General features: G+C 26.0%; 4 protein-coding genes across 4 annotated transcripts; 3 read left to right on the top strand and 1 right to left on the bottom strand.

The window, feature by feature from the left end:
* Nucleotides 1–142: 142 nt before the first annotated feature.
* OCT59_016947 (uncharacterized protein) lies at nt 143–471 on the bottom strand (the record flags this gene model as incomplete). Its single annotated transcript, XM_066146034.1, has 2 exons — nt 143–364; nt 442–471. 2 exons carry the CDS (start codon nt 469–471, stop codon nt 143–145), a joined length of 252 nt encoding a protein of 83 aa, XP_066003762.1.
* Nucleotides 472–6,435: 5,964 nt separating this feature from the next.
* Nucleotides 6,436–6,912, top strand: OCT59_016948 (uncharacterized protein; the record flags this gene model as incomplete). Its single annotated transcript, XM_066146035.1, has 3 exons — nt 6,436–6,455; nt 6,530–6,803; nt 6,871–6,912. The coding sequence occupies 3 exons, from the start codon at nt 6,436–6,438 to the stop codon at nt 6,910–6,912; spliced, it is 336 nt and encodes a 111-aa protein (XP_066003763.1).
* Nucleotides 6,913–6,941: 29 nt separating this feature from the next.
* OCT59_016949 (uncharacterized protein) lies at nt 6,942–7,639 on the top strand (the record flags this gene model as incomplete). The annotated part of the gene is made up of 2 exons (XM_066146036.1): nt 6,942–7,143; nt 7,299–7,639. The coding sequence occupies 2 exons, from the start codon at nt 6,942–6,944 to the stop codon at nt 7,637–7,639; spliced, it is 543 nt and encodes a 180-aa protein (XP_066003764.1).
* Nucleotides 7,640–12,716: 5,077 nt separating this feature from the next.
* OCT59_016950 (uncharacterized protein) lies at nt 12,717–14,453 on the top strand (the record flags this gene model as incomplete). The annotated part of the gene is made up of 4 exons (XM_066146037.1): nt 12,717–12,750; nt 12,820–13,004; nt 13,451–13,625; nt 13,696–14,453. 4 exons carry the CDS (start codon nt 12,717–12,719, stop codon nt 14,451–14,453), a joined length of 1,152 nt encoding a protein of 383 aa, XP_066003765.1.
* Between the last annotated feature and the right edge of the window lie 5,626 nt (nt 14,454–20,079).

The raw sequence follows: 20,079 nt of genomic DNA on the forward strand, positions 1-20,079 counted from the left end.
ACAAAATGAACTAAAAAATTGTATCACGACTATTAATCCATTCCCTTTCATAAAATACCACCTGTAAATACTGTCATAGACGGAACGGTGCTGTTAATAAAAAAACTTTGTATTGTCCTTTATAAAAATAGGGGGTGTGCAATTATTTATGTGGAGGTGAACGAAATTGATTGATGGATGTTTTATAATTCACAAAATCCAGCGTTTCGGATATTATATGTTTCTTAGGTTGTTTTGATCTTCTAGATCTTTCATCATCACTAGACGGCGGAGTACGTCTAATGAAAGCGTCTTTTATGTTTAAGGAATTTACGCGCTTCCTCGTTCGATCGCTTAATTGTGCGTCAGTCATTGCATCGTAAACCTGCGTAAAAGGGGCGTTAACGGGGATGAAAGGACGTGTTGAATTAAGAGTTTTCTTATGTGATGTAGTAGAGGTACCATCGGTCGGTGGGTTGGAGTATTCTTCATTTATCTTTATTCACAGCGAAAATCATCTACGCTATTGACTCATCATACATTGTTGCTGTGTTTGGATCGTTGTTCTATATGTTCCATGTTGTCAAGGTAATTTTGGCCTTTATGTAGAGCAACGTTAGAAGTCACGTGATTGATAGTGATTTGCGTTGTATCCAATGTACCTTGCGCCAATGTGCTGTAAATCTGATAGTATTAAAAGAACCTGTATATAATACCTTGATCGTAGTAAAATAGTGTATTATTGAAATTTTTATGAATATAAATAAAAGAATGTACCATTTAACTTGACTTCAAAATCTTTGAGAGGTCTACTACAAACTGCAACGTTTTTAATTTAAAAATAATCAACAAATTGATAATTAATGTATGTTTAATATACGGAGCTAATCATGCAGAATCGATTTTGTCAAAATCGAATTAATCGAAAATCTGATCAGAATCGCCAAAATATGATTTCAAACTTACTTAAGTAAGGAGTCGTACGAGTATCTTGCTACATTTTCTACATTGCCACAATTAATTGAAAATAGGTGATTTCAAAATACTTTTTAATTGAATCGATGACATTTAGTAAGAAAATTTTTAATAATGTGATATAATGCGTGGAAATGTGAAATAGGATTATATAAAATTATAATATTAATCTTATAAAATAAATTCTTGATGAAAGTGTAAACATTAGGCCACACAAATTCGATTTATCGGTTCACTTCACCTGGCCGGGTCACTTTTTCAAATTTCAATAAAAATAAGTTTATATATAAAAAGTTTATCACGTGATCAGGACGTAATTTTATTGGCGGGTAAGTTTATCACGTGGCTGAGAACTTTGGAGCGAAAATAAATTCTTTAATTACCTTCCCCCTTAAAAGTCAACCAATCAGATGTCACGATTTTATTATAAGTCACGTACCGGCTAGATAATCTGTATTTAGGGGTTTCGAAGATAATCAAATTTTTTTCGTTCCAGTTTGTTATTAAAAATGCCTATCATACATGTACGAATAAGTTACAACTCTGTAACTTTAAAAGATTAGGAAGGTTTACCAGTTTAAAAAGAGACAGAAATAAAAGATTTTTTAATGATATATCAATTTCATATTTATCATCTAATTTCTGGGGAGCAGATTTTGAAGTAAAATTTTGTTAATCGAAAATATTAGCTGGGGAAAAAATTTCGCTGAACTGTATTACTTGGGAAGTTATATGTAAATATGGAATTTACGCAATATTTTAAATGCCAATTCAAATAATCTATTTGTTCCAGAATTTACATGTAATAGTCCGATTGAAATTCAATATTTAATATTCAAGTGGATTATTTAAAAAAGCACTTTGTTTTAACTATGGAGCAGAATGTGAAGAAGAAAATAATTGTGGAGAGTATGTTTCATATTGTGAAGATTGTAGTACGTAAGTTGAAAATAAAAAGAGAAGGAGTAAAGAAAATAAATTTGTAAAGTCTAAAAATGTTTAAATTACTATTCATGATAATTAAGATTTAACCAATAAAATTACTTGAAATCACGTGACAAAAATTTTACATATAAAAATTTTTTGGTCAAATTTTGAAAAAGTGACCCGGCCGGGTGAAGTGAACCGAAAATATTAGTTTGCGTGGCCTTATATTAAAAAAAAATTTTCTATTGAACAATTTAGAATGGCCTGTCAGGAACTAAGACAACTTGTTTCTAAATTTTAAATTTTTTTTTTCCTGGTTTTTTTTTAGATGATGAAAGTTTTATCAGGAAAAATAATTCTATTTTTAGATATTCGAAAAATATAAAAAAAATCTAAATATTTATATTTACGAATACTTTTGTGTAAATAATTGCGAGACCAATAGGATAATGATTATTATAAATAAATAAATAATTCCAATTTTGAAAATTTATGGATAAAAGTTATCAAAGAAAAGGAAAAAAAAAAAATAAGTCAAAGAAACCATAAAAGTAAATAAAAAAAAAATAAGGGAAATTTTAATCTGAAAAAATCGGAAATCGGTTTGCGTTACATTAATCCTTGATTATATTGACATATTTAGAAAATTATTTTTAATTTGTAATAATATTAAGAGTTTTAACAATTTAAAAATGGTATCATAATTCAAATGTTAAAATAGAAAAGATCTTATTCTAAAAATAATTTTTTAAAAAAAAGTAAATTTTTTTTTTTTTTTTGTTAGTAACGCATTTTCCTTAATTAATTAATTCCTTATGTAAATAAATAAAATATTCTTTTTAACGCATTTCTTTATGTAATTAATTAAATTTTATTAGTTGTATAACTCCTTAAAATATGTAATTATATCATAATCCCGAATTTCCTATTATTATTGGATAAATAAATAAAATTTTAAACAAATTTAAGGATCGACCAATAAAACGAAACTTAGAATGAAAGAATTTGTTTGTTTCAATATGTATGATTTACTTAATGACTCCCCAATCTGTAAATCACTGTAAACCTTAAAAAAAAAACCCCCTCATGACAACGCCAAAAGGTAAAAATAAAATTATTTCCTATTATAATATATTGAAGAAATTCTTATTAAGTAATAAGTTACTAAAAGATCAAAACCTTGAATTTTCTCAACAATCCACTACGAAAATTTCATTTATGAAAAAAACGGTGTCATACTTTAATTTAAATAATGTAACAAACACATATCATATGATTAACGCGTCAAAAAAAAATTGATATCCAAATAAAAATCCAAATATAAATAATTTTTAAGTTTCAAAATGTTTATTATTTATTGAAACTTAAACTTTGTTTTAATTTTTTCCTTTTTTTTCGATTTCAAAATCTCTTGTTCTTCATTTTTGGTATATTGGCGATCCAAATTTTTCTTAATCAAGAATATCTGTTATCAAACTTTAACGCGAACATAAACCTTTTTTTTCATTAAAATAATGAATGAAACAATAGGAGTTCATACACTTACCAAATAAAGTAAGCATATATCGGATAACTGTGAGAAAATTTAATTGTACAATGATTTTTTTTCATAATCTTCTCATTTATTTTTTTCATTTTAAGTAAAAGTCAAGATTAAATGGATAACGTTGTGCTATAATTTAATAAACGAAACAATCGAATGATTTTGGCTGCACAATAATATCGTATGATTTTTTTTAATGTTACAATTATCCATTTTTTGTTTTTTGAATGATTAAAAATAAATGATTCTTCGAATCTTCTATGGATCATTAATCGGCTTCAACCATTATAAATACAGTGGCCATCGACCGGAGATTTTTTCCATCAACGAAAATGATATCGAAAAAATAAAAAACCAAAAAAAAATTAATAAACGAAATGGGTGAAACAATTAATTCATAGCCTCCAATAAAAGTAGAACGAAAACGGAAAAGAATCTCCAATAAAAGTAGAACGAAAACGGAAATGAAGGTTCAATAAAAGTAGAACGAAAACGGAAAAGAATCTCCAATAAAAAGTAGAACGAAAACGGAAAAGAATCTCCAATAAAAAGTAGAACGAAAACGGAAACGAATGACCGAAAAATGAACGAAAAAAATACGGATTGTCTATAACTTATACCGACGGTTAAAAATTTTAGGATGGTTTAACTTTTATACCGACGGTTATAACGAAAGACGGTTACCTCTCCAACTATTTCCACTACTAAAATTTCCTATTTTTTTCAAATATCTTAAAATCATAATTTTAAAATATCTTAATCTTAATTTTTTAAAAATTTTAATTTTTTAAACATAATGAACCCCCTATATTCTTTTTTTTTTCCCCTTTGTAAAATATTTCCATTTAAATATTTTTTTTAAGCTGTGTTGCGTTTTTATGTAACAAAAAATATTAGAAATAGTTTTTTCTAATTATTCTTAGCAAATAACCCTATAAGATAAATTTATTATTTTATTAATGTATTCTTTATACGCTAATAAAATCGTAAAAGAAATGATATTTTTATAAAATTAATTCAAATAATCTTGTAATCTTGTAATTAATGATTCCCATAAAAAATGCAAGTCCAAAATGTAAAGTGTCATCACTCCGATGATTCCCCGATACTCATGATATGACCCATAAATTATCATACTTTATTACCATTGTGAATGTGCAGTAAATAAAAATGTTTATTATGCAGCCTATTATGATCACGCTTATTTTTGCTAGTAAAAAGAATGAGATAAAAATATTGGTTATGTATATATAATAAAGGCATAATATTGGGTGGCATGCATAATATTACAGTTATTGGATGTGGGTAATTATCCCGTATAATTAATTATAAAATTTATTGGCTTTTTTCTTGTAGTTTAGATTATAAACTAAATAATAAAAAATTTTATTTATTAGAAATTATTATTACATAGCTTTTGATAATTAAAGTAATAAGTGTAAAATTTAACTCTAATATTACAATATATATGTTTTATTTGTACGCTTTATTTAATAATTTGTTACTATGACTATCGCATTCATAATAATTTCACTGTCAATTACAGTACCTAACCCACAAAACTTTTCACCGACAAGGTCATTTCGCAGACAAATGTTACAATCATCATTTAGGATTAGAGTTAGGGTTAGGTAAGAAAATTAGTTAGGATTAGGGTTAGGATAAGGTTGATTAGGATTTCAAAACTGTTGTTAAAATGACTATAAAATGTCATAATGGAGGACACAGAGTATGACATAATGACTTCTATACTATTTCTCTTTTCCTTTTGTCTTCAGTATCACGCCACGGTTGTGTTCGATCTATTAAAGTATTAAAAGCACTATATGGACTAGGGATGGCAACGGTTATGATCATAACCGTTTAACCGACCGTTTGACCAACCATTTAACATTTGACCAACAATTTTTAACCATTTGACCGACCATTTAACCAATTATTTAAGTAAAATGGTATAACCAACCATTTAACCGACCGTTTAACCGACCGTTTAACCAATTTTTAACCGACCATAACTGACCGTTTAAATTGCTATAACCGATTATAACCGACCATAACCGACCGTTGCATCCCTGATATGGACATAAACGTTCATCTTCATAATTCCCAATGTAAAATGTGGCGATAGAAGTAATCTGGATTTACTTTAAACTTGGATTCTAAAATGATAAGAATAATAAAATGGTTTTGACTTGAGATCTTTGCAAAATATTCTCTTAAACAATTTGTTATATCACCAATTTATCATATCTTTCCTCCTTACATAAAATTTCTATTATTACTATTTAAATCAAATAATATAGTATATCCAATAAATCAAACTAATTATGAGGTATGAATCAAATTCGAAAATTTATAAGAATAACAATTTAAGGTATTTATTTATGAAATTGTACTTCATGTTTTGTAACTTTTTTAACCCTTTTATTCCTTTTTATGAGAGTTTTTATTGAAATTTTATTCCAAATAGAAAATCGTAAATGACTTTTTCAAACTATCATCGAACAATGATCATCCGTAAATCATTTAGACATTTACGTTTATTCAAGGTGGTACCTCTTTTAATTTAAAATCAAATGTTGAACACACTGTTTCAAAAGAAAACTATACAAACTGTTGTAGAAATTAAAAAAAGTTATAATTTGATAAACTCACCATAAAATTTTTATTCATTCAATACATTATTACTTAATATAATATCACTAGTTTATTGGTGAGTATTCGGCTGAAAAATATGCTGTACAGACTATTCCAATTTTGGATTAGTGATCTGCTTGATCTATACATTATATTTATCACATGCACGAATAGTTACACTTTATTAATTTGTATAAATTTTAAAAATTACGGTTTACTCTTTCTTTTTTTTGTCCAAACTTTCATTTCATTTTATATCAAGTATTAGTTAAACAACTATTATATAATATTTATATAATATTTATATAATATGAATTATACTAAACTTGATACAAAATATAAATTTAAAGCTCTTTTTTCAAAAGATTTAAGAGATGAAATTGAAGAAAAGGGAGTATGTTCTAATTGTAAGAGTCCAAACACTGGAGAAGACTGGTGTAATAAATGTGATCCAGGACGTTTTTAAAGAGAAGGAAACTCAAATAGAGATCCTGAATTAGATAAATTAACTTATGAATCACAACTTCAAACAAATAATTATTATCATAATTTAGAATGGATACCTTATGATAGGCTTCAAGATATTAAACCTATTGGTAAAGGAGGTTATGCTGTTATTTATTCAGCTACTTGGTTGGATGGAGAACCTAATGAACTCCATAGAGAACGTATTGGTCCTATTACAGTTGAACTTAAAAAATTTAAGAGCTCATTAAATATCATGGAAGCTCTTACTAGTGAGGTGAATAAAAAATTTTTTTTAGTTAATTATTATTTGAAGTTATTACTAATAAATATTTTTTACTTAGGTTAAGAATGTAATACTGGTAGCACTGGATTATATGGTATAACAAGAGATCCACGATCAAAAGAACCTATAATGGTTTTAGCATATGCTAAACATAAAAATTTAAGAAATTATTTAAAAGAAAAATTTTCTACTTTAAAATGGGAACACAAATTAAATATATTATTTTTTGTTACATTAAATCTTCAAGTTATTCATGGATCAGGATGTATTCATAAAGATTTACATAGTGGAAACATACTCATTGGTTTTAATGATCCAATGTTTAATTTAGGTGAATCTTTAAACTCTAAATTGAGTAGTCTTGGTTTAAACCTTAATAATGATGAATTTTCTGACACAAAAATTACTGATTTGGGCTTTCACAATTCATAAATAATTCTAAAACTTCTGATTCTACAAATGTATGTGGAGTACTTCCTTATGTAGCACCTGAGATCTTGGAAGGAGAACCTTATACAGAAGCAAGTGATATTTATAGCTTAGGGATTATTATGACAGAATTAACTACAGGAAAACCGCCTTATGGAACTGTACCTCATAATGATGATCTTACACTTACAATTTGTAATGGTTTAAGACCAAGAGTTGCTAAAGGAACACCTAAACGTTATATTGATTTAGTAAACCAGTGTCTTGATGCAGATCCACAAGAAAGACCTTCTAGTATTGAATTATATAGAATATTTGAAAATTGGAAATTAAAATTAGAAGATAAAAAACCATCAAAAATCTTTGACGAATTTTCTGAAGCAGATAAATTGTCTTAGCATCACCTGCTGAAATAACATTACATGATGGAGCAATTTATATTAGTCGTAATATGAGATTTCCTAATAATCTCCCTAAATCAGTAAATTCCAAAAGAGTTTAATTTGAAGATAATAATGGTAAATATTATCTTATTTAATATATATGTATATATTTACTGTGTAGTTACATAATTTTCATTTTATAGTTTTGGATTCTGGTTTAATTAACCGTATGCTTGTTATTGCTATTCAAGAACAGAGTCAAGGTATTTTTTTATTTAAATGTTATTATGTTTAATAAAATATAATTAAATTAACTGAAATTTTTTTTTTATTGTGTGAGACGATATGAAGATTGATGTACTGAAAGATTAATAATAACTAAACATTGTGAAATTAATGTTCTTAGGTTTTTTATTTTAATATAAATAAAAATTGACATATTTAGACAACATATTTTGATACATTATTAATTACTATTGTATCACCTTTTATTAACATTTCGCAGTCTTGTATATTTGTTATTTAGTGATTCAATAGAACGATTTATCATTTCTTATTTTTCAATAATTATTATCTTAATAATTACGATAAAATTTAAGAACTTAGAGAAATCGTCAACATCAATCCTTGTAATTGATGATGAGTTTAAATTTATTATTAGCAGTGTTAAGATAGCTGTATTATTTCTAAAATTTAGGTTCTATGATTTTTTATTTTGTAATTATTATATAGTACAAAAGCCAGGTAAAATGGTAAATATAAATTAAGTACAATAGTGACTTTTTCAATTATGATAAATAGTAATAAAATTTTGGTAAATGGAATTTAATATTTCAAATTTTATATAAAAAAATTTCTAATTTACCCGCTCTCATCTTAATATATATTAGTTATTGGGTAGACATACACAATAATAACTGTGTTATTATGCTGACGCCCAGGATCATGTTCTATATAAAAAGTATAGTAAACAATAGGTATTTTACCTATAAAAATTAATATGTGTGATTTTAATCTAATGACGTAATGCGTTCAAAGATATTACGCAGTAATAATTTATCTAAAAAAATATCAGTACGTTATGAACGGACAATTTCAAAGATAATTTTCAAAGAAAACGTGAAAAGACCATTGAATATTTTGCTCATAAAAAAAAAAGAATGTGATTTAAGAAAGTTTAAAAACTGAAAGAGAAATTATTAATGAATCAATTATTTCAAACGGATAATTATTATATTAACATTCCTCCTTTTTATTCCGCGGTCCAATCGGTCCATGAAATAGCTGGTCCTATATTCGGTGGAAACATTTGCTTGGAGTGAGTTATCCACTCCAAGTTCACCCAAAAATGTTTATCGCATAACTTTCTTAATACAGTAAATAATCTAAAGTTTTTTTGGCAATTAATAAGTTAATACACTATTCATAACACATACTAGAACAGGTTTTGAGCATGATTTACTCGATCAAAATAATATTAAGACTATCAAATCTAACTTTATGAATAATGAGCAAAATTTTATCGAAAATAGAAAATCCGATATATAATCGTTAAAATCGTGAATGTACAGTGGCCTGCCAAAAGTGACCGACCACCTAAAAATTAATAAAATCAGTTATTTTCATTAATAATTTTTATATTTATTTTAAAATTAGAAATATAAAAACCTATTTTAAAAAGTATTTTTATATTTAATTAATAATAAAATTGTGTATAAATATCTAATTTTAATGTGAAAAAAAAAAAGACTTTTTAACCAGAGCAGCTAGAGCAAAACAGATGCCAAAAATCGATTTTTCAACTAGAAATTAGCTTATTTTCAAAAAATCAGAAAAATTTGATTAGTAATTGCTGAGAAATCCCCTCCTAAAAATCGGCAAAATTGATGATCTACATATAAAAATTATAAAATTTCACCAAAATTCATGATTTAAAAGCAGATTTTTCCAAGAACTGCTGATTAAAATTTTCTGATTTTTTGAAAATAAGCTAATTTTTAGTTGAAAAATCGATTTTTGCTATCTATTTTGCTCTAGCTGCTCTGGTTAAAAGGTTAATTTTTTTTTTTACATTAAAATTAGATATTTATTCATAATTTTATTATTAATTAAGTATAAAAATACTTTTTAAAATAGGTTTTTATATTTCTAATTTTAAAATAAATATAAAAATTATTAATGAAAATAACTGATGTCATTAATTTTTAGGTGGTCGGTCACTTTTGGCAGGCCACTGTATATGTTGAAAAATCTTAATATAATATTAAAATAATTCTTTGAATCTTTTAATAATTTACCGTATATTCAACTTATATTATACCAAGAATTTTTTGTACAGAAAATCTTATTTTAAATTCCAAACAATTTCTCGTTACTTACATAAAGTAAAAGTCTAACTTTTTTTCTATTTAATAACTTATTAACTTTTAAAGTGTTTTATAGCTTGTTCCCATAATTGCCAAACTAAAAATGGTTGTTAATACTTTGTTAATTTGAACGTTCTTTATACTACTTTTAATTCGAAATTTAAATTTTTATACCCATGTATGTGCGCAGCATAGCTCAAATTTTATTTTATTTTTTTTGTCCTTTTACCGCTAAAGTTGCGTAAAGCTGTGGCGTAACAAATATACTTCAGAAAATTTTTTATACAATTTATTATTAAAAAATAAGGTAGTATAATTTATTAATTATTACATGAAATAAATAAATAGAATAAAATAAATAAAATACAATAAAATAAATAAAATAGTATAAGTTACTTCTCGAGTAACAAATTTTTAGTAATTACGAAGTCATAAGTTATATAAAAAAAATGCTGTATTTCACTTCGAAAAATTAAATATATATTTAATTGAGTATATCAAAATTTTAATGCAATCATTTAATGATAAATTAATGAATGTAAGGTATAACGATTATGATATCGTCCACTAAAACAATTCTAAGTCAAATCGTTTGCGGTATAACGACTTTATCGCTACTCCGTAAATTTTGATTTGATCGTTCAAACTTGTTACATAATCATTTGCTTTATTTGGATCGCTACTATTATTTGCTTTATTTGGAATTTTCCGCGCCATCAACTTGGCCGTCTTGTAAGAATCTATCAATTTGAAAAGAATGATTGAGATTTTTAATATTGCCAGAATGTATAAGTTTATCATCACTGTGTAACATTTTAAGAGATAATCAGGATAAAATGATAAAATTGAAATTGGATCGTTCAAACTGCTACGAATATTTGCTATATCTGGAATTTTCGGCGGCAAGGTAAAACATGACAGGGCAAAGAAGACCATTACAAAATGCATTATTATTATTCGCAAGCCCATATTTTGAGAAGAAATTACAAAAGGTTTGTGTTTTAAGAGCAATAAATTGACAAGAGATGCTTTTTTTGAAAAAGAAATTACAAAATTTTTAAGTTTTTTCTTTTAATTATTTAGACTTTATTCATTTCATACCAAGAATTTCTGTATGGAAAAAAATTTTTGGGTTAAATTCTTCATAGAATAATCATGTTACATACAGCCACTAGTGTAGCAGTAAATAAACCGAATTTTCAGACCTTTTAGCGAAAGGCAAAAAAAAAATAAAAAATAAATAAATTTTTTTCTTTCTTAGAAATCTATAGAATGGGCATTAAAAATTTGTTTATCTCCTGTTGATATGCATCACTTCCTTTTTGAATGATTCTCGAATTACGTAACACTTTTGCTTTGTTAATTTTTCCATTTCAGATAATCGCAATCACATGTATCCTGAACTATAATTTATGTTTTAGAAATATGCTAAAAACAATTGTTATACAAAGATCATTGACTTCGAATGAACGTTGCAATGAACTCAAAATAATTGTTTAAAAAGAACAATGAAAAGATTTCCTATTCTCAAATCAAAAATTTAAGAAAATATCAGTATTATTCGTCAAGTGATGTAAGTCCATATACAGTATGTTATTTTAAGCAATAGCGCCATTTCTTCATTTTCAAAAATAAATTAATAAAAAAAAAGATAACCTTTCGAAAAAAATCATAAACCAAGATTATATAGGAATTGTGATTGTACGATATGATAAACAGATTCTTTGTACGTATGTATACTAATCATACGTATGTGTAATGTGTATATATAAATGTATTTAGTGGCGCAGCATATGTTTACGAAGAACCACCAGTTGAACCGGCAAAAATTGTAGCACAGGGCCAGCGTTACGGCATTATGCACGAACGCGTGAAAGTAAACAGTGGTGACAAATAAGGATTTTACCTACTCAAAAAAACAAAGTCTCTCAGATAAATATAAACAGCGCAAACCTGGTGGGATGTGATGATTGTAATGATTTATAGGCATGTCACGTGATGGCCAAATTTTGAGTTACTGCGGCTGTGCCTTATCATTTGTATTGTATATATGTGCTTTTGATCTCTTATTTCTTTCATACGTACGTACGTTTTGATTTAATTAGTATCATTTATTTGCCATGTATGTACGTACAGTACATTCAGTGCAACCATACGTACATAGCTAAAGATCACCATACACTACACACAAGGGTCTTTATACACAACATGTTTCCTAATTGCCTAAAATATTTCTGTATATGATTTCTGTATATTTGATTATATAAGGCATGATTACCCTGTAATAAACATTAAAATAATTTCCTGGTATATCTTGCATTTTCTAATTTAAATATGACTAAAATCATAATAGTTTAAACATTCTAGATATGACTCATTATACATATTATTTATTCATAGTTGAGTTAATCAAATTTAATTACTTACTTTGACATAAAATTACTTTGAACTGAAATATCATGACTAAATAATAATAAAGATTATTCATATTAATGTTTTATTTGCATTAATATATCACTCTTACAATTACTAATTAAATGTAATTATTCATATTGGTGTGTCAGTTTAAGTCATACTTTCTACAAGTAGTCTTTTTATTATATATATAAGATACTCTTTCTTTATTCCTTTTCCTTTTAAAATAAAATAAAAATAAATATTATTAAACTAAAAAACTAATCAATCAATTAATAACTAATCAATCAATCAATCAATCATTGATCAATATGAACACATCCAAGAACTATCCTGGCCAAAATGGTAAGTCCTGTGATCAGTATTTTAACATTCAATATTTACCACTAACAAACTAACCTTTTAACTATCTAGCTCTTATCTCTTATTTAAAGAAGCAAGGCAATAAATCATCATATTGTAGATTTTTGAATTTACATCATAATTTTATTGTTGCTTCAATATTTTCAGATAACTGGAAAGATCTTGACAATACCTGGTTTACTCATTTCTTAGAGGAAGTAGAAAGGTTGGATCTAAATAAGGTCTTAAAAGAAAAGGTGTGTTTTTAATTTTTTATTTTGCAAATTAGGATAACTCCTAAGCGAGCGGGGAATTTCCTGTTTAATTTAAAATAATTACTATGCCAACAACCTTGATAACCAACAGCAAGTTGAGGAATTTCCGGTTTGATTTAGATAAATTACTGTTTTTATTTTAGAAGAATTATATAAAAACTTTGGCAACAAGTTGATGAGAAATCTATATTTGAGAAATCTATATATTATATTGACAATCTTGGTAGCTAGTTAAGGAAATTCCTTGTTTGATTTAGGAGAATTACTGTGTTGACAACCTTGGTTACCAAGCCAAGCTCTCAATTCAGGTGTCCTAACTTTGTTGTTGATAAAGTCTGCTAGTTCTGGAGGAGGAACCTGCTATGTACCTTCTTTATTACTAAATAATAAATTTTGGCACACTACTAATAATCTCTTTCTTTTGACAGATAAACACAGAACATTTGCGTTATATGCAATATTTGCAAACATTCTGGCAAAAAATTATTAAGGAATATAAAGAAAATTTAGAACCTATTAATACATCTAATTCAATCAAAGTTCAAGTTAAACAAAAGGAAAAGTTGAAAAGAGTAAGAGATGATGATACAACAGAAAGTTCAGGTAAATATATATATTATTAAATTATCTACATTAATGTAATTATTATTAAATTTTACTAACCATCCATTAGAATACTGGAAGAGACAAAGCCAAATTTTAGAGCAAAACAAAAATAATTTAGTGTATAGACAAGTTATTGATAATGCACTTCTTGTTATTTCAGCATATGAAAGTCTTATTGAAGATAATATCATACCTTTTATTAAGATTCTAAAGACCTCCCTATTATTAAGGTCACGAATGTCTCTGTCATCAGCAAATGAACCTGTACTTCAGGTAATTGTAGAAAATCTTTTGCCATCAGAGTATTGTATTCCAGAGTTTTCATTAGTAATTAATGGCAAAAAGCCAAAAGGCTCAGGTCGTTTTGGTTATTCAGATATTTTTGTTTTAAGTAATATAGGAAATAATAATGTTATTTTAGAATTAAAATATATCTCTTTAGTAGGTCTTAATAGAAATCAGAAGAATAATTTGGGTGCAAATGAACTGGAAAATCTAGACAAATTACTTGAAACAGAAAATGAAGAATCTATATTAAAAAGACCATATTCATATTGGTCAAAGGAGGATAAAAAAATGAATTTAACTACTATAGGTGAAATACTAAATAATGGCATGAATCAATTAAGTTTATATATGAAAACAATTTCAAAAGGAAGAGCTATGAATTATTCTAGCTCAGGAGTGTTTGATGAACGTGTTAAAATATCAAAATCAAATCCTAATAAATTAAAGGGATTTGTTATATTAGTAATTGGCTTTCGTCGAATTTTATGGAGATCTGTTGATGAAGTAACAACTAACTATAAATATAATAAGGTTTAAAATATTTTTTTCACATATAATTATTATGACAATAATATAGAATATCAAATATATTCAATAATCATTGTAGATAACTTTCATCGAATTTTATGGAGATCTGTTAATGAAGTAACAACTAACTATACATATAATAAGGTTTAAAATATTTTTTTCACATATAATTATTATGACAATAATATAGAATATCAAATATATTCAATAATCATTGTAGATAACTTTCATCGAATTTTATGGAGATCTGTTGATGAAGTAACAACTAACTATACATATAATAAGGTTTAAAATATCTTTTTTCACATATAATTATTATGACAATAATATAGAATATCAAATATATTCAATAATCATTGTAGATAACTTTCATCGAATTTTATGGAGATCTGTTGATGAAGTAACAACTAACTATACCTATAATAAGGTTTAAAATATCTTTTTTCACATATAATTATTATGACAATAATATAGAATATCAAATATATTCAATAATCATTGTAGATAACAAACTTTAATAATTAATAAACTTTATTAAAATAATCATGCTTAAAGTAGATGTTTCTGAACCAACATCAAATTCAAAAGTTCAAGATAAATTAAATAAATAAAGCACAAGATGAAAATCTTAAATTAATTTATATCATACTCTGAAAGAATTTAATTGTTAATCAGTAATTAAAAGATATAGAAATTTAAATTTATAATATAAATAAGAAATTAGAATATATTGTCCAGAAGTATTTGTGTTTGAAAAAAATTCAGAAACTGATATTTATTCGGTTATAGATAAAAATCTTTTATTATACTTCTCTTATAATTTAGTATACATGAATACATAATTGATATTTCTATATTTTATGCAACAAATTTGTAGTCATAAATAATTTCAGTATGCAAATGAATTATCTACACGTTTATATCTTTAATAACTTTTTCAATTCTATATTTATTGAACAGTTTCATATATGAATTATCTTTTCAATAAAGATAAGTGTTATTAAAATATAAGGAAACTGCAGGTCGTCCTTTCTACTTTTCAAGGAATGTTTCTAAAGTTTTTAAAAAAAACTCAATGTTATAAGGAATTCTAATTTCTCTTAGATTTGCTGATGCTTCCCTAATTAACACGTTTGACAAATAATCTTCAAATTCTAACTCTCTCACTTCTCCATAACATATTTCTTTAAAATTTAATGATCGTAATTTTTGACATTTTTTAAGTAATTTTTCAAATTCAATAAAGTGATTCTCAAATGATGGAAATACAGGAATTGTTAAATATTCAATTAAATATCAATTTTCACAAATTGTACGAATAAAATTAAGAGAGTTATTATAAAAATTATCATCATTCCAGTGAAATTCATTGATCCTTAATTCTCTAAGACATAAGCTATTTTTAACCATGCAATTAACTTGATATTTATAAAATCTATCTTTAGGATCTCAAGGTTACGATAAGCCACCATTTCCAATTTTTTATTGAAGTCATCATTATTTAGAAATATAGGAGAATTAATTTCTAATATTTTTAAATTATGAAATTCTAGGAGTGCATATTGTAAAAATGTATAATTAAAATCATCGTAAATATCGTAATAATCAATGGAATACTCATAATGAAGGTTTATATCAAATCATAATACGTTAAAAATTTCTGTATAAGGATCTTCCAATAATTCCCAATAATAATCTTCTTTAAATTCATCTACCCATTTAAAATATTTTAAATTTTTTGAAATTCGATTAACTTAGTAGTTCCATGATTAACTTTTACTAAGTTTTTATTAATAATGATTATTCTTTGTATTTGTTGACAAATATGCGCTAATCTGTAAAAGTACCAATGTGTCACATGTTAATTCACAAAGTGATTCAAGACGAACCTTTGCTTCTGGAAGATATACTATCTCATACATAGGTACCACATATATTTAAGTACTTTATTTCTGGACATTTCTTTATCAATAAACTGTAAATTTCCTCTTGTAAAAGAAATTGATTATATTCTAATGGTGATCCAATGGAAATTATATCATCTATAACTTTTATATCGATGTTTCTACAGAAAGACAAATAATCAAATGTAAGTGATTGGCCTGAAAATTGAATCCCTTTCTTTGTTAAGGATTCTTTAATGTCATCAAATAAATAAGAAATAATAATGGAGTATAAAGAATTTTTTTTATAATCAATAGAATAGCGCCAAGGATTCCTCCATAAGATTGGAATCACGGTTTCACACCATATTCTATTAACCATTAGGCATGAAAAGAGGAATTTTAAATTATCTTGTAATTCTTCAAATATCAAAAAAAGAATATCTTTATTAAGTTTGGACATTTTTTTTTTTTGAATAAATAAAATGAAATAAAATAAATAATAAATAATGAAGTACATTTTATATAAACTCCGATGTATGACCATTAAATGGTTTCATCGGAATATATATATGGGTCAATAGAAAACCGGTTACAGGTTAAAATTGATAATTTTAAATAATGTAGATCACTATGGCTGATTTGCCTATAATGGGAAGCAAAAGTGAAGATCTACTGGGTCATGTTCGTTCACGTGATAATAAGCCAATAATAATGTCTGGCTATTTATAGTGACCAATCAAGTTACACGTACAACACAATCAAATCATATAGGAACTCCCGTAATTTTTGGTCCACATCATATTTTTCAACAAGCGATTAAAAAAATAGATTCATATAAAGTTTTATATTCTCAATATGCACATTATCTTTATAAATATTTTTGCATTTTTGTCATTTTTTTCGTAAATATAACATACAGAACATAGAGCATATCGGCATATTTCAGCACTTCATTAAGTCATAGACTACACACATAGACACTACACTCGAAATGTCATCTTAACATTTCGCAAAATCAAATCTGGTTTATATACCATTATCGATAACTATTGCTCATACATTAAATTTTATCGTCAATTCACCTTTATCAACATGGCAAAAATTCCCCCTGAACTACTCAATTCAGTTCATTCTTTAATATTTTTTTACTCTAATGTCATTATTCATATCACTTACATTTGAACCAATTTGAACAAAGAAACGTTTTTACGTATTATTATCTCTTGCACTTTTATTTGTATCAATTCCATTAATTTATCGTGGGAATAAACTTCCAATTCACAATAAATTTGTTCAAATTATGGAATAAAAATGTTTTTATTCTTAAAATTTCATAGGACATACAAAAATCCAAAGAATTTAAAAGAATTTAAATCGTACCTTTGGTCATTATTTAATTGGCGGTTTGATTCTTATTTAATTCTTCCAAATTTGGAAAATTCAAATGAAAAAGGGAGAAATTCTTAATTATTAAATCCCACAACCTGACAAATTAACGAAAAATTATTCAAATGTTTCATAATCATCATCGCGAAATGGTTAATATTGGTTAGAATTTTTTACAAAAGGAATTACTCCTATTACAATACCTTTAATTTTACATATGTTGCATTTTTTTGCAAACGTGTATTTATGGCTTTCAATAAAATATCATGTCTTTGTCTTCATTATTGCAATTATCTTTCGTTTATTTTTTCATTCCACTTCAGAAAAAAATCGATATACAAACCCATTTTAATTCAACATGGTCTTCTCACCCCTACAGAATATGTTTCTTTAAAAGAATGGATGATATCTTTTATATTCAATACAAAATCTCTATTTAATGAACCATGGATGGCATCAAGTCCTCGTGATTTTTGGTCAACTCGTTGGCAATTATTCCTTAATGAAACTTTTAAGGAACTTTGCTTTTTACCGGTTAAGAATTTATTAAATCCATTGTTCCAAGAAAAATTGCAAATATGATGGGAGTATCAGGTGCTTTTGCTATTAGTTCTTTATTACATGAATATATTATTATTGGAAATTAAAATATTTGGACAGGTGAACAAACATTTTTCATGTTGTAATATTTATATTATGGGAAGCTATATTTGGTTATGAAATGAAGAATGAGATTACAATGGTTAAAAGATTTTTTAAAATAGGGTTTAATATTAGTTATAAATTTATGCATTTATTGAACCTTCATTAAGAAATTATAAACTTTCCTCGATAACAACTTTTACAACAGTTTATGTTCAACGTTTTATTAACAATTTATAAAGTTACAAGATTATTTTATTTTATTTTATTTTATTTATACTATCTGTTATTATTATACAATAGATTTAGATTTATTAATTGAAAATTTGAAATAATATTACGCGTGTGTACTAGATGATTTGTTGTATACAGATAACTACATGTGCGTGCATTAGTGTCTGGGATGATTTTACATTTTGGTCATAACAAGAGATGAGAAAGATACATAACATTTATATTCATCACGATATTTTAATTGCAAAATCCATTAATACCGACAAGCTGTTGGTGCAGAAAACATTACTTCAGTAGATAATATTGAAGTTTACGGTTTAAATCAACTTGCACAATTTGTACATGATCATTCTAATAATGGAGTTTTGACAATTATGACTCATTAAATACCCTTCTTGGCTTATCAAAACTTATTATTTATTAAAATTAATATTAGTTATTTCATGGGGAGTTGGGAATAATAGGGTTTTTCCCGAAGGGAAATAAACCCTAATGTTCCCCTTCCCATGAAATAAATGGGTAATCCCCTGGGGCGTGTTACTCATTAAATATTAACTATTTTAAACTTGACTAAAATTAGTAATTTCCCGGCTATCTATATGAGGATTCTCAGTCATTTATAAATTCATCGCAATTTTAAAAATAAGTATGAAAGGTGATCATGAGTGACATTTAGTGCGACACTGCGACAGGGTTTTCATATTATTTATATTTGCTAATCAAAATTTAGCTGCAGACGCAGTAAATCAGTCGACTACCCGGTAATACCCGCAATTTTGGGCAGAATCATGAATGATCAGCGCTGCGAATTTGAGTAATACCAGGCCTGTCTTTGATCCTAATGCTGGAATTTTGCTGGTCGTTTTAAATTAATCACTCGACTATGGAAATTTTATATTTGTCGTTTATTTCTTATAAATTAAGTCTCATTTAATGTACAAAAATATTAAGAAATCCTACAACTATTAAAGAGTTATTTAAACTAAAGGGTGGATTTTGAAAAAATAGGTTTGCAAATTCGCCCACAAAGCTATATTTGTAAAATAACCAATGATCATCAAAATATTTAAGCCCAATTAATGGATGATTATATATATATTTTTTACTTTATTTATCTTCATCATACGAAAATGTGTTGTCAATCACTTGACTAGATAAAATAATATTTATGTTAATTATAAAAATAATCTACATTAAAAAAAAAAAAAATTTTATTTGTGTAATGCCGATGAAACTTCTGATGTGACACAGCAGTGTACCCTTATCATAAGTCACATGATTTGTTGATTCGTTCCTGTTCTGATCAAGATACTAAATACTATTAAGCGAGATTAGCGAGATTAGCGAGATTGATATTACACAAATCGGCAACTATATAATTCAATGACCATGATTAATATTATAATTAATATAAACATAATATTAGAATTATTAGAATTTAAACTAAAATAAGTAATATTTGAAGCTTAAACTAGAATGTTGCTCAA

This window comes from Rhizophagus irregularis, chromosome 25 (genome assembly GCF_026210795.1).
Source record: "Rhizophagus irregularis chromosome 25, complete sequence".
In the NCBI taxonomy this organism is placed as follows: domain Eukaryota; kingdom Fungi; phylum Glomeromycota; class Glomeromycetes; order Glomerales; family Glomeraceae; genus Rhizophagus; species Rhizophagus irregularis.